The 16,887-nt window shown below is 36.0% G+C and overlaps 1 protein-coding gene across 7 annotated transcripts in view; it reads left to right on the top strand.

Annotated features, from left to right (window-relative positions):
* LOC126825405 (myosin light chain kinase, smooth muscle) overlaps positions 1 to 16,887 on the top strand; it is a 103,720-nt gene that overhangs the window by 74,658 nt on the left and 12,175 nt on the right. For 6 of the 7 annotated variants that reach the window (XM_050555070.2, XM_050555069.2, XM_050555068.2 and 3 more), the window contains exons 3-5: positions 6,436 to 6,529; positions 7,834 to 8,037; positions 12,496 to 12,637. In XM_050555070.2, coding sequence (XP_050411027.1) covers positions 6,436 to 6,529; positions 7,834 to 8,037; positions 12,496 to 12,637 — 440 coding nt within the window. Of the gene's footprint in view, positions 1 to 2,614; positions 3,365 to 6,435; positions 6,530 to 7,833; positions 8,038 to 12,495; positions 12,638 to 16,887 lie in introns of those variants that run through there. The other variant, XM_050555074.2, reaches the window with a different exon arrangement.

Genomic DNA, 16,887 nt, shown 5'->3' with positions numbered 1-16,887 from the left:
CATTGATCATAGAGTGCTATTTTGGAGGGAATTTGAAGACATTTATATCTTTCCGTGAATTTTATTACAAAAGACAAGTGCCTTATAAATTATATATGACGTCTTCGGTGAAAGAAAATGTTATGCACAGCTACCATTCTTTGGTTTGATTGACAGATAAGATACGGCTTTTTTCTAACTTCCTGTTTCACGTATATGCTTCGCATAATTTTTTTTTCACATTCTAGCCAACTAGACGTTTTTTACGGTGTCACGTTTATCGATAAACAGTCGATTTTAATGCGTCAATTCATTGTTCATATTTAAAGGCAAACAAATATTACAGGATGAATTTGTGACCTCACTAAATTTGACCACATAATGATGGAATTGGAAGTGCGTAATTATTACGGATGAAAACAGACGTGCGAGCGGGTCATGGGAAACAAACAATTATTTAACCGCAGACTTATTTCCTGAAGCTGATAAACGACTTCTTGCGACCTAATTCTGGCCTCTTTTAATCTTCAACTAAAAATTTCCAACGGGCAAAATTATAACATCCCCAAGTTTTATTTTACATGTAGGCTTATATTAAAGCTTGTACTTTGTGGAAATCAAAACTGGGCCAGTGTCTGACAGTAGACTACTAGCCCTGGGCTGGTGGATTCAAATTTGGTTTTAACGGCCCTGAACAGGGACTCCTGAAATCTGGTAAATAACTCCTGGAAACTCCTGGAATTTTAAGTGTTCTGAGTTGTGCACACCCTGTAAGGTCATGAGGCGAAGACGCCCTAGAGACTAAAGTTAATATCCGTTTGACTTTAAATTTATATACAGTGTTTAAGGCCATGAGACGAAGAAGCCTATTGATTTTCAGCGATTTCCGATAATTATTGCCAGAGTTATGGCCCTTGATCACTTCAAAAGATCTTGTGGACCCTCTAGAGGCTAAAGTTAATATCCGATTAACTTACTGCCAGAGTTATGGCCCTTGATCATTTTAAAAAATCTTGTGGGCGCTCTAGAGGCTAAAGTTAATATCCGATTGACTTTAGATTTATGAACAGTGTTTAAGGTCATGAGACGAAGAAGCCTATTGATTTTCAGCGATTTCCGATAATTACTGCCAGAGTTATGGCCCTTGATCACTTCAAAAGATCTTGTGGACCCCCCTAGAGGCTAAAGTTAATATCCGATTGACTTTAGATTTATAAACAGGGTTTAAGGTCATGAGGCGAAGAAGCCTATTGATTTTCAGCGATTTCCGATAATTACTGCCAGAGTTATGGCCCTTGATCACTTCAAAAAATCTTGGGGACGCTCTAGGGGCCAAAGTTAATATCCGATTCACTTTAAATTTATACACAGTGTTTAAGGTCATAAGACGAAGAAGCCTATTGATTTTCAGCGATTTCCGATAATTACTGCCAGAGTTATGGCCCTTGATCACTTCAAAAAACCTTGGGGACGCTCTAGGGGCCAAAGTTAATATCCGATTCACTTTAAATTTATACACAGTGTTTAAGGTCATAAGACGAAGAAGCCTATTGATTTTCAGCAATTTCAGATAATTACTGCCAGAATTATGGCACTTGATCACTTCAAAAAATCTTGTGGATGCTCTAGAGGCTAAAGTTAATATATGATTGACTTTAAATGTATCCACAGTGTTTGAGGTCATGAGACGAAGAATCCTATTGATTTTCAAAGATTTCCGATAATTACTGCCAAAGTTATGGCCCTTGATCACTTCAAAAAAATCTTGTGACGCTCTAGAGGCTAAAGTTATCATCCGATTGACTTCAGATTGATACACAGCGTTTAAGGTCTTGGGATGAACAAGTAAATTTTTATGACTTGAACAGCTAAATCCATGATATTAAAAGTTTTGTATACTAAGCGTTAGCATGGGGCTGAACTTTATAAAAACCAAACAAATTCTAATGGTTTTCTGATAATTACTTCATGAGTTGTTACTCTTAATCAGATTTTAGTGTATTATAAATGTTTCATTACTGAAAAAAGTTAAAATATGCGACAACACTTGTTGACTGCCCAGACGATTTAGCTGCTGTGGGCGTATGTTTCGTTGTCTGGCAACCCATCTTCCTACATTGCAGCCACTTGATAATAGGTGTGATCGAAGTTGCAAAATATGAAACGTAAATAGTGTGTGCCCAAAGAGTTTTCCTACCGAATGCCGATTGTATAATCTGATTAAAACATATTGTATCTTTCTAATTGCAATTATTGCCTGGTGATTGTGGTGCTGATCAACTAACCAGTAGGTCCCACTTTATTTGTTTCCCATGGTAAATGGTGCAGTACGGAGGGTCTGGCAAAGAAAAACCTCTAATTATACGAATATGCCTGGTGTAATACTTTTAGTAGAATTTTTGCTCGAGAAATAACATATTCGCATAATATGTGATATGTACTTAAAATACTTAAATCAACTTAGTCTGTAATTGACAGTTGACACATAAAAAAGAGCTATTTATCGAAAACATATGTCACTCATTTACCACCAGAATTACACGTGAGTGGAATTATTCTAATTGCATCATTTGATTTAAAGTAACCAATCATTTTGTTAATTACAAAAGTTCAGGGCCATGATCACGCGTTATTGTGCATGATATTCACTTATCTTTAAAAGAAACCGGGGAACCCTGTAAGTCAGACTTGCATTAGATTCCAGAGATCGAGGGTACATCTGAGTTCCTAGACAGCCGAGAGGCTGGATAGGGTAGAGAAATGATTTTAACTAGTATTGTTATCTATTATGCTTGTATACCTGTATTCAGCTATATATATATATAAAATGTAGAAGCAAACTGTCGCATTGTTATTCCTGGTAAGACAAACGTCTTAAGAAACTGAAAGAAGTAAATACACAACGAGAAGCAGAAGTAAAGACAGCTAGAGACAAATTCTAGACGATCACAAGGCTACAGAAATATGTAGTAAGAACAGATGCATGGGTCGTACGTACGGTTCCCTTAAATCTGCTCTCCACGTCAGACAGAAGACCCATGGTGCTACATATTCTATTTGGTTGCCGTGACAGTTTCGACCTTTAGGGTAAGCAGAAAATTTGGAAGAAGATTAGAAGAAAAGATAGTATGCATCACACGTTGGATGTGGGGAGTTCTCTCGTAATATTTTCCACATCTAACCAGTGACTGCATAGCACTGCATAGTCTTACATATTCGATTTGATGCCGTAACGCAGTTTCGAACTTTTGGGTAAGAAGTCACTTTAGAAGAAGAATACATGTTTGAAGACGTTAAGAAGAAAAAAAGATCTGTACAATCCAGCAACAGAAGACAAATTCTGGTGGAAAAAAAAGAAATCTGCTGGAGATATTCGAAAAATTGGGTAAATACATTTTGTTTGGTAAATTGGTAAATTAAATGTGTTAAATTTGTTTAAAGACCAAATAATATTAATTTAAAGTTAAAATCTGATTAGAAACTAAGTATTTAAAATTTAACTGTATAGAGAATAAATTAGAGTCATTCATAAGTTGAGATTGATAGGTTTATTAAACAAAATAATGTCACTGGCTATAGGTATCTATATTGCCAGGTTAACATGACCTGTAGTAAATTTGAGTAAAATTAAAAGTTAAAGAGAAAGTTTAGGGAGTAGGTTTTAAAAAAAATGTTTTGATATAACTAAGGAATAATAATAATAAGGAAACGGAATAGGGAATAAAATAAGGAATTAATGTTGTCTCCGGATCGCAGTGACAACGACGGCAGAGCTCAGGATGAAATTTGTGAGTGATTAACTCTAGTTTCCTAGTTGGCCGTGGTTTCTACTGTGATTCGTTAATTTGTGTTTTTTGTTGTTTCGTACACTATATAATTTTAGGGCCCTTAGTCCAGGCCTTAGAGTTGTTGTAATTTAACTTTTGATTAAAAAGTTAGGTTATGTTGAAAATCCCATATGGTTAATCTAGGGATGTTGGTTATAGTTTTCCTGGGGAAAAACTAAAATTAAAGGCTCGTTAAATTGTGAGATTATCACAAAGTCATCAATACGAGTTTAATAGGAGGTTAAGTTAAGAATCCGACACTTTTTAGAAAAGTGTAGGTATACGGTAGATTTTGTCCGTATATAATTTTATGTAATTAAATTTTTGCTTTAGAAACGTAATATTAACGTTTAATATATACTGCTAATTGCTTTAAGCTGTCGGCATGAGATGATTAGAATGTGTAATTTGACATTAGGTCAGATTATTATAAACAATAGGTTCTAACACTGTGTTAAATTTGATGTGTGTGTAAGTCACACTATGTGGGATATAGTAAATTATGTGTAATTAAAAGCTAGGTATATTCTGATTGTCATGATTATATGAATATGGACTGTGTTCTGATTGAATGGAGCGTACGGCCATTTTCTCTCAACATAGTTGTAGATAAATTAAATAAAATGGGCTTTAACGTCCTATGGTAGGATAAAATGGGATGTCATTCAGATAGTGGCCATATCTGTGTGTCATCCTGGCTAATGAAATAATAGAGGGAATGTTTATGTAATAGTGGATAGTGTTTATAAAAAAACGAAATACTAAATTGTAAATGATTAGGTCAAAAAGGTCACATTACTGACTGAGAAATAATAAAAAATAAAAATGGCTGACTTCTAAAACACAAACGGAAATTATAAAACATGAACGTAATTATAAAATTGTCCATTACTGATCGAGTTCAGGTCAAGAAGTCAAAGTTAGTTTGAAGTTTTATAATTAAAGGGACACATCAAAGTTTATTAATACTTAAATAAAGTTAATTTTAATTATGAGTAAGATTTACAAATAATTTTTCGAAATAATAATGTTAGATTAATATGAAAATAAAGTTTTAATAATTTAGGAATAGTTAGTTCTTGGTCTGATGGCAATGACATGTTTGATTGACGGATAAAATTGTACAAACCAATCATACTTAGAAGAAAAAAAGAAAGTTTCAACTTGATACTATGGTAGCTGAAACAGACCAATACACATCCAAGAAGAAGAAATGGTTTACCAGTTTACCAAATTGACATTTCCTGAGACAGAATTTAATGTGAAACCTGAACTTTATAAATATTACGTGATGTGTTATAGTGTTTTGAAATTAGGACACTTGAAGATTTAAAAAAGACAATTTGTGTTTTCTGTGTTTAGGCTTAGTGGATTTTCATAGGATTTTACAGTGATGAACTTTTTTTGGAGAACTTTTGCATGCAACTTTTAACTTTTGATTTTTGATTATTTGTGTTTTTATTTCATAGTTTTGTTATATAGTATAGTATCATTGATATTTGCCTGTTGCATGAATAATTATAGGGTTTAGCACATAGAAGTTTAAGAGTCTCCTACCTGTTCATTTAGCATAAATCTTGCAAGTGGGGGAGGTGATATATGTTGATTTTCTAGATTTCTGCTACATTTATGAATAGTTATATAATTCTATGGTTATTGTGAAGGATTCAAGGGATCTTTTACCCAATACCGAGCTAAAAGTCTTAAAGGAAGGGACGAATGTAATACTTTTAGTAGAATTTTTGCTCGAGAAATAACATATTCGCATAATATGTGATATGTACTTAAAATACTTAAATCAACTTAGTCTGTAATTGACAGTTGACACATAAAAAGAGTTATTTATCGAAAACATATGTCACTCATTTACCACCAGAATTACACGTGAGTGGAATTATTCTAATTGCATCATTTGATTTAAAGTAACCAATCATTTTGTTAATTACACAAGTTCAGGGCCATGATCACACGTTATTGTGCATGATATTCACTTACCTTTAAAAGAAACCGGGGAACCCTGTAAGTCAGACTTGCATTAGATTCCAGAGATCGAGGGTACATCTGAGTTCCTAGACAGCCGAGAGGCTGGATAGGGTAGAGAAATGATTTTAACTAGTATTGTTATCTATTATGCTTGTATACCTGTATTCAGCTATATATATATAAAATGTAGAAGCAAACTGTCGCATTGTTATTCCTGGTAAGACAAACGTCTTAAGAAACTGAAAGAAGTAAATACACAACGTGAAGCAGAAATAAAGACAGCTAGAGACAAATTCTAGACGATCACAAGGCTACAGAAATATGTAGTAAGAAAAGATGCATGGGTCGTACGTAGGATGTGGCGACCGGTTCCCTTAAATCTGCTCTCCACGTCAGACAGAAGACCCATGGTGCTACACTGGCGGATTTGGACAAAAAGCTGATTCGAATGACACGAAAACCGAGGTATCGTGTAAACCCTTGACAGTTGGAAATCGATATTATAACTAGATCTTAGTGTCGCTTTCAGGGCACAATTTCCCTCATAATACACTACATGGCGTATTCCTACTTTATTATCCCGAATGGGGCAGGAAAGTAGGATTTAAACCTCATTACATTTCATTATATTTCTTTGTAATTGTAGTTGAAGAGCCGCCATTTGAATGTCGGAATGTGGTCATCAAGAAAGACAAATGGGTTACTAGAGATTATAACGTTATGGATACCATGTTGGGGAGGTAAACAATATCACATATATAATAATGTTTATATATCGTTTATAGTGTCGTAAAAAATATCAACATATTATCAAGTACTCCTGTCTGTTCATAGCCAATCCGAAATTAAACACCCCCTCCCACAAAGTTGGAACTTTGGAGTTACAAAATGGGTTGTATTGTTTTTATACGCCCACATTGAAATGTGGTCGTATATTGTCGTCGTCCCTGTCCGTCCGTCCGTCCGTCGGAATTGTGGACAATCTGGGGTCTAAAGTTAATATCCGATTGCCTTTGAATTTATACACAGTGAGACGAAGAAGGCTTTGATTTTCAACGATTTCCGATAATTACTGCCTTGATCACTTTGAAAAAATCTTGTGGACGCTCTAGAGGCTAAAGTTAAATCCGATTTACTTTAAATCTATACACAGTGTTTAAGGACATGAGACGAAGAAGCCTATTGATTTTCAACGATTTTTGATAATTACTGCCAGATTTGTGGCCCTTGGACACCTAGAAAAATCTTGTGGACGCTCTTAAGGCTAAAGTTAATATCCGATTGACTTTAAATTTATATACACCGTGTTTAAGGTCATAAGACAAAGATGCCTATTGATTTTCAACGATTTTCGATAATTACTGCCAGAGTTATGGCCCTTGATCACTTTGAAAAATCTTGTTGACGTTCTAGAGGCTAACTAAAATTAATATCCGATTGACTTTAAATTTATGCACAGTGTTTAAAGTCATCAGACGAAGAAGCCTATTGATTTTCAACGATTTCTTATAATTATTGCCAGAGTTATGGCCCGTGATCACTTTGAAAAATCTTGTGGATGCTTAGTAGAGACCATAGTTATATCATCTGATTGATTTTATATTTATACACCGTGTTTATGCCTTTATGTAATCGTTTCGATTGACTTTGGATTGATATACAGAGGTTAAGGTCGTGAGACGAACAAGTATATTGATTTTCAATGATTTTTGATAACCCGAACAGCTCAATCCATGATATTACTTGTTTTGTATACTAAACGTTAATATGGACCAAACAAATTCAAATGATTTTCTGATATTACTTTATTAATTGTTACTCTTAATCAGATTTTATTGTATTATAAATGTTTCAACTCTTTAGTGTATTATAAATGTTTCATTACCGACAATAGTAAATATATGCGATAACTCTTGTTGACTGCCCGGACCATTTAGCTGGTGTGGGCGTATGTTTCGTTAGCTGACAACCTATCTTTCTTGGCTCTGTCCGATCTGTGAGATAACTTTCGTGTTTCTCATTTTATGAATTTGATTTTCTTCAGGGGTAAATTTGGTGAAGTCAAACAATGTAAAGAAAGAGAATCGGGAAGGATGTTAGCTGCTAAGTTTATTGATATGAATGGACCACAAGACAAGAAAGATATCTTAAATGAGGTAGAAATCATGAAAAGTCTTCAACACCCACGACTGCTTCAACTTTACGATGCTTATGAGAAGAAAAACAGTTTCTGTCTCGTATTAGAACTGTAAGTTGGCCTATACACACACTTCAATTTCTACATTCTGTTTTGGTTCAATTGTACTGTGCCAAGGATGACCCATGAGTGAAAATTTTCCCTACAGAAAGTTGAACTCCACACGGCGAATGTGCACGCTTCAGTGGCGTATCTCGAAGTGATTTCTGGCTAACTACGCAGTATGATAATACTCAGCGTTAGAATCCACGAGACTATAAATACCCATCGCACGTGCAATTCTCTACACATCTATCAACTATTACAGCCGTAAAAAATCTATTGTTGACGATTCTGAATAGCAGTAATATTTAGCTTTTTGGTTATTACAGCAGCTTTAGAAATTACGTTCGTTTTATTTTTTAAATTGCTTTATCATTAACTGTACCGTTAGTAGCGGCATCTTTTGGTTTAGTACAAATAATATCTCTGAAACACTTGCGTTAGGCAAGAACATGATACTAGCAGTAGTTTCTTTTTACTTTTACACGGTTCTTAAAACAATTGTTGAGTTGCCTAACGTGCGTGTTTCTAAATTTAATTTTTTGTTCCAGCTTTCTTGGGAATCACGTGGCTAAGTGGGTAAGACGCTGGCTCGCTAGCCTGGAGGTCGGGTGTTCGATCCCTGCATTGGCCGAGAAAGTTCATCCAGATTTTCCGGCGTGGTTTCCCCTTGTCAGTGATGCAGGACGGAGAGCCTGACAAGGACAGCAGCCTAGTCGTTCGGATGGGACAAAAAACCGAGGCCCCGTGTACAAATTGGCGTGCACGTAAAAGATCCCTACGCAGTTGGAATTCGATATAAGAGTAGGCCGTAGCGCCGCTGCCAGGGCAAAATTTCCCTCATAGCACACTGCGTATGGCGTATGCGCGTCTTCATTAGCCCAGTTTAGGAGCAAAACAGTAGGACGTTAAACACCATTTCATTTTCCAGTTTTCTGGTATGTTTCGTAAAAAAAGTAGTCTTGATTATCCCGACCTGTCAATCAGACGTAGAATGGTCGGTAGACTAATTTCAAAACAAGGACACGTAACCTATTTTTACTCAAAAGTGCCCGGATGTTATGGCCGACACCCGTAACCATCTTTCAGTGTATTATTTATGGATGGTTAAAATGGTCATAACTTACTAAGTACAACATGACCGTTTTTTTAGTGACTATAAATGTGCGAAACTGATTTAAGGCTTGGTGCATATATAAATATTGTGGTGTAATTGTCGAAATATTTGGAGATATTTATTTATGGTGGGTCACCCAACCAAAGGTAAAAACAACTCTATTTGTGCCTACAAATCAATGTACATAATGGAGTGAGTGGCATGTAAAATACGGCTATTCAAAGTCTATTGAAGGAACCTCTACAATGACTACCAGATCTTAAAACCGGGGGTTGCACTGAAATATACCAAATCAATCCCTGTAATAAAAATTACATCAATGAAATTAAAGATTCGGGAAACTGGAGGTTTAAAAGAAAGTATATATTTCCACTTTAAGGCAATATGGCGTCAACAACCTCTCCATTGTAGCACGTGCCAAGAATTGTGTTACTATAACAACATCCGTCCGACTGACGGGTTATTATTTTTGATAAGTTTGATCAAATATAAACGCTATGTTGTGAGGTTTCGGATGAAAAAAAATCAGATCGGTTTATGACTGAAACTACAAATATAGATGCATACAATTTGATGTAGGGTTATTTGAGTAAAAAAATTTTAAATTTGTAATCTTTTTTAATATGCAAACATTGAATGGTTCCGGAGATTTTAAAGAATTTTACAAATCTTGACTGCAACTTTATTCTTAGCGTGTAAAAACATTTATAATTTTTTTATCAACTGAATGAATTTTTCCAAATAATTTTAGGAGATTGCTTTACGTACATTTTTACGTGATGAAAGTAAACCTCATGATGTCTAAAGTACTTATATACGCGTGTCGATTATATTTATATAAGATATTTAACATTCTTTTAGAGGAAATACTGGTATGTGAAAGTTCTAAATTATCATTTGAAACAATTAAAAGAATTACGTCCTTGAAAAACTGTTAATTTATCAAAATATCATCTATAAAAGCCCGGATATTTCTTATATTCAATTACGGAAACTCTTCAGAAGTTTAAAGAAAAGAAGTAAATTGGCCCTCCTCAAGATGTCAAGATAAAAACATTGAAATGTATTAGATTAATTATTTCCGTTAGATAATAAAAATTGTTTTTTATACGTCCACATTCATAATGTATTATGTCTCTGTGTGTGTGTGTGTGTGTGTGTCTGTGGGTCGCCTACAGGGCGCAATTCTTACTCGATTTTCTTCAAACTTTGCATACTAATTATTCCTTATACCCTAAGGATGATCCCTATTGTTTTTGGTGCATGCGCGACCCCCTGGGGCAGAGCCACGCCCATTTTTTGTATTTGTTTGTTTGTCGTCTACAGACCGGATTTCTTAACATATCATTTTGAAACTTTGCATACCCTAATGTACATCGCTATCGTTTGAGGTGCATGTCCAACCCCCAAGGGCATAACCACGCCCATTTTCCTTTTGTGTTTCTGTGTGTCGCCTACAGGCCACAATTCTTAAGTGATCATCTTGAATCTTTCCATACTTATTTTTTATACCCTAAGGATGATCCCTATTGTTTTGGTGCATGCCCGATCCCCAGGGGCAGATTCACGCCCATTTCTTGTATTTGTTTTTGTCGTCTACAGACCGCATTTCTTAACGTATCATCTCGAAACTTTGCATACTTATTCTTTGTAACCTAAGGAACATTCCTATCGTTTGGGGTGCATGCCCAATCTCCCAATCTCCAGGGGAAGAGTCACTCCCATTTTCATTTTGTGTGTCTGTGTGTCGCCTACAGGCCACAATTCTTAATCGATCGTCTTGAAAAAATTTCATATGAATTCCTTATACCCTAAGGATGGCCCCTATTGTGTTTGGTGCATGCCCGGCCCCCAGTGGCAGAGCCACGCCCATTTCTTGTATTTATTTGTTTGTCATCTATAGACCGCATTTCTTAACGCACCATCTTGAAACTTTGCATACTTATTCCTTCTATCCTAAGGACAATCCCTATTGTTTGTGGTGAATGCCCAACCCCCAGGGACAGCCACGCCCTTTTCTTTTTGTGTGTCTGTATGTCATATACAGCCTGCAATGCTTCATCGATCGTCTTGAAAACCTTTTTTATACTTATTCCTTATACCCTAAGGCTGACCTCTATTATTTTTGGTGCATGTCCGACCCCCTGGGACAGAGCCGCGCCCAATGTTTGTGTGCCTTTTGTGTCGCCTACAGGCCACAATTCTTAACAGATCCTTTTGAAACTTTGCATACCTATTCCTTCTACCCTAAGGATGCCCCTGTTGTTTTTTGGTGATTGCCCAACCCCCATTGGCAGAGCCTTACCAATTTTTCTGTGTGTCTCTGTGAGTTGCCTCAGGCCACGATTCTTAATGGATTGTCTTTGAACTTGGGATATGTATTCCTTATAGCCTAAGGACGACAATGGCAGGTCCCGACCCCCAGGGACAGAGCCACGCCCAATTTTTGTGTTTATCATTTACAGGACGGAATTCTGAATGGATCAACTTGGTACTTGGCATATGTATTCCTTATAGCCTAAGGGCGTAAACTATTGATTTTGGTTAGTGCTCCGAACCCCCGGGGGAGAGCCACGCACACTTTTTGCCGTTAGCGCCCAATTCTGAATGGATTATCTTGGAACTAGGTATACTTATTCCTTATACCCTAAGGATGGTACCTATTTATATTGTTTCCATATCCACCCCGCAAGGGCAGAGCCACACCCATTTTTTGTATTTATCGTCTACAGGCTGCAATTCTGAATGGATCATCTTAGAACTTTGCATATTTATTCCTTATACCGTAAAGACAGCAACTATTTATTTTGATGCTTGCCCGGACCTCCTGGGGCAGTGTCACACCCACGTTTTTGTTAGTACTTTGTTGTAAATTTGGCAAAACAAACCAAACGCCTAGCCTTCTTTGCCTCTGATCATATTACAGCCATTTCATATTTCATTCTCTTCATTTTAAAAAGTACCATATCAATCAAAGCAAGAATGTGGGCGTATATGGCAGCGTTAGCGATGCTCTTGTTAAAAAAAAAAAACATACAATATCACGTTTCATAAGATCCAGAGGCCCTAAAAACCAAAATATATTGGGCCAGACATGTACATGTAATTGATTATAGACTAGTTGATCACTTAATTGATTTTGTGTCTCTGATGACATGTGTTTTTAATGAGAAAAATGTCCTGTCTATAATTACTCTTTACATTAGAATGCAATTTTGTATAAATATCATGTAAGAATCTGACAAATATATCCAAAATGATGATATTCCTGATTATTTTTGTTCATATGATTGGTTTTGAACTTGTTTCAGTAGAATTTTAAATATGCCATTTCCTTTTTTTTTTTACAGAATTGAAGGTGGTGAATTGTTTGAACGGGTTATAAATGATGATTTTATTCTCACAGAAAAAGCTTGTGTTATGTTCCTCAGACAAATATGTGAGGGTGCTGCCTTTATGCATTCGCAGAACATTCTACATTTAGATATGAAGGTTAGTTTATAATTAATATCATCCTGGCCTAGTATAGTTAAATGGATGGTCTGGTCGGAAGGTCAATTTGATTTTTTTTGGCGTGCAACCCATTTTTTGTCTGCATATTATGACGTATATGCATTACTCTTTATGTGTTCATATTGATCACAATAACGAAAAAAGTATTGTTTGGTTATCACCTGCATATAGGTAATATGGAGAACCGACGGAAATTAATTGTCTGGGTTTTTTTTTTAGAAAGGCTCAAATGTCTTACCCTGAACGAACAGACAACTGTTTTTAACCCTTTGCTATGGAATTTGATCTACATGGATTCTTGACCCAATCGTAACATTCTATGTACACTGTAAATGACAGTTTAAGTTTTATTGGCCATTTACTACAAATAAATCCAATGTTTTATGTTCCATTGGTCAGTATATTTGAGTGTTTACTTAACCCACGGGTCAACGTAATTTTACCATGTTTTTTCGCGTGATGAATATTTTTGGCGGGAAATGAATCTGGCAGACAGCAATAAGTCGGTGATTATTTTCATATAGATAGTAATTTATCGCAATCTACAGTTTCGTACATAAAAAAAACTTCAGACAGCCTTTCTTATTACCTGTGCTTTAAATAGACATCGCAGCTTTATATATACTTTGAAACTCAGTCTGCAGTTACAAGGCATCGCGGAGGAACTATAACTTTTCCGAACTAGCATAGTCTTCCGAAATCAGTGTTCAGTCCAAGTCGTTGCATCAATAACTAACCATAAATAATGACGAATATGGTATACGAAACAAGTTGCTTGAACATAATCCTCGGTTTGTGTGAAGATCAAATTAAATTCGTGTTGTACTTTTGTAAAAACAAAAATCCCATTTTAGTAGATGGCCTCGATTTTGCCTCTCGCTTTATGCACATTTTGTCATTGATTACCCTTTAGGATTTATTACCATAGTTTTTGTATTGTACCAACCTTTTTAAAAGACTGGATTAATGATTAGACGCATCATTTCGCAGACTCAAATACTATGGCGGGGTATCGGGTTCAAAATGCAATCTAGAGTAAAAAGCAGAAAGTCAACAGTAAAAAGTAGAAAATCTAAAGTAAACGGGAAAATTCTTATCTAAAAGGGTATTTTTATGGTGAAAACCTATAAATTTATGTACTTAGTCTGCAGAAACATCAAGCTTTTCAACTTTCATGGACATAATTTCTACTTTCTACTATCAACTTTTGACTTTCGACTTTCCGCTTTCTACTTTCTACTGTCAACATTTAACTCTCGACTTTCCACTTCAGATTTTCTACTCACGATTTTCTAACGCAGATATTCTCCAATACTATGGTGGCTGATAGTGGCCATGTAATTTTTCGCCATTTTCATAACCCGTCAACACGACATAACGACAGTATTACTTAGTGAGACCATACGTCAAAGTAGACTTGGATATTAGAGACTTTTGGCAAGCGTAAATTCCTGGTCCGCATCGCGTCTCCGTATGGATTTTGTGTGTGACGTCATCAATGTGTGTGTATTTCTCATACGTGATACGGCACACGGATGCGGCAGCACGTATCGAACAGCTTTCATACGGAAAGGGTCCGTATAACATCTTCGTCTTTTTATCGCCTTTTTTGCTACTTTTATACGCTAAATGTTGTTGCATAGCGTTTTTATGAATCTATGTGTATCCTAGAACACGAAGGTGTATATTTGATGTGATTTTAACCACGATAAAGACGGAAATTTAATCATTATTTTTGATAAGTTTTTCTCGGTATTTTCATATTTTTCCTGTTTGTCTGCATGCTGAATGATCTACGTGCTAAATTTAGGAAGGTGGGACCATGCAAATCTGTAACTGATGTGATTCTACCGTAAAGGGGTATAAACTTTCTGAAATGAGTGAAACCAAAAATTGCTGTCGAGTCTAGGCATTTGTGGCTAGGCACTTGACTAGCACTGATGGTGATTTTGGTAGATAACCGTCGTCATGTTGTAAGATAACTAAGCTAAGCTCAACTACTCATACGTACGCGGCACGAACGTCTGTCAAAACTCTAAAACTACACTGACGCAACGTATCACGTATACGATACGGATACGCGATACGGACATGAAAGATTCCGCTTGCCAAAAGTCTATAATATCCATGTCTACTTTGACGTATGCTCTCACTAATACTGTCGTTATGTCGTGTTGACGGGTTATGAAAATGGCGAAAAATTACATGGCCACTATCAGCCACCATAGTATTGGAGAAAATCTGCGTTAGAAAATCGTGAGTAGAAAATCTGAAGTTGAAAGTCGAGAGTTAAAGGTTGACAGTAGAAAGTAGAAAGCGGAAAGTCAAAAGTTGAGAGTAGAAAGTAGAAATTATGTCCACGAAAGTTGAAAAGCTTGATGTTTCTGCAGACTAAGTACATAAATTTATAGGATTTCACCATAAAAATACCCTTTTAGATAAGAATTTTCCCGTTTACTTTAGATTTTCTACTTTTTACTGTTCACTTTCTGCTTTTTACTCTAGATTGCATTTTGAACCCGATACCCCGCCATAATATACAAGTTTGTTAACGGCGCAAGTGATACACCATACATTCTATTACGTATTTTGATCAGCAGTGACCATTTACTTTACATATTATTAGACCAAATACAAGAATATACCAGACTTTGTAGCTCAACAAGAAAAATACGGTAGCTTATCCTTACCACTGCCAAATGATCGGGAATGATCAATAAATGTAGCATATATGACGATATCAACAGAATACTGACCGATTTTACGGAAGAAAGCAATAATTTACATAAACATGAAATATTTCACAAACCAAGAACAAAGTTAAGGAATACACATTTCAACACATTTGTATCAAATGGACTTAATTAGGATCGGTAAGTTGATTGAAAGAGAGGTAATTCACAGTTTATCTGTATGGTGATTTGGGACCAGGGTCATGAAATATACTAAAGGCGTTTGACCTTTATAATTATAATGAAAGGTAAATTGGGGTCAAAATCGCCCATAGTTGGTCAGTAGAGTTTACGTTTAATCCATTTAATCGTGGTTGAAAAAGGAGATTGTTGATATTTCGCTAATCTCCATATTTGAAGTGATTGATTGACCAACAAACTCATCACTTAAATCTCACCCCAAAAAAATCACGTGATTAGTCATCCATTCCAGTATTAACCAGGTTTGACCTAATTTAAAACATCATAATATATAATATATAATATATATAAATATAAAAGTTTTTGAAAAAAGAAATGAAATGAAATGAAATGGGGTTTAACGTCCTACTGTTTTGCTCCGAACTGGGCAAATGAAGGCGGGGATGCGCCATACAGTGTGCTATGAGGGACATTTTGCCCGGACAGCGGCACTACGGCCTACTCTTATATGAAATTCCAACTGGCAAGGGATCTTTTACGTGCAAGCCAATGTGTACATGGGACCTCGGTTTTTTGTCTCATCCGAATGACTGGACAGCTGTCTTTGTCAGGCCCTCCGTCCTGCATCACTGACAAGGGGGAACCACGCCGGAAAATCTGGGTGAACTTTCTCGACCAATGCAAGGATCGAACACCCGACCTCCAGGCTAGCGAGCCAGCGTCTACCCACTTAGCCACCGTGACCCCCTTTTGAAAAGAAATTGTGGACGATGGACTTCAGATAATCAACATTTTGGTAATAAGCGAAAGTGCTAGTAATCGACAAATAATGTAGTTCTTTTTTCAAACACTTTTATATTTTTGTGTATTTAATACCTAAGAGTAGTTATCTTTAACTTTTCATATATATAACCACAATTTTTAACTTTTAACGATTCATAAAAACTGATAAATTTATCACATTCCGCCAGATACTTTCGACCGTCATAGCGACGTCAAAAGTTACAAGAGATAGTAACTATTTTTAGAATTTTACATAGCTTTGCATTAAACATTTTTATAAAACGGAGTTCTTCAAGTTCCAGAAGTTTCATGTCAAAATTGTCCATTTTTATACGCCCACATGGACATGTGGTCGTATATTGCCGTCGCCCCCGTCCGTCCGTCCGTCGGTCGGTCCGTCCATCGTCCACAATTTCTTGTGAACGCTCTAACGCCAAAAGTTATCATCCAATTGTTTTAAAATTGATATATGTTGTTTACATTAGTGAGATGAAGAATCCTATTTAATTTCAGCAATTTCCGTTTATTACGTCTAGAGTTATGGCCATTGTTTCACTTTCTTAAACCTTGTGA

The sequence above is a fragment of the Patella vulgata genome, chromosome 6, assembly GCF_932274485.2.
Source record: "Patella vulgata chromosome 6, xgPatVulg1.2, whole genome shotgun sequence".
Classification (NCBI taxonomy): Eukaryota; Metazoa; Mollusca; class Gastropoda; family Patellidae; genus Patella; species Patella vulgata.
The sequence above is the reverse complement of the archived record's forward strand: the minus strand, read 5'-3'. Positions and strand labels throughout refer to the sequence as shown.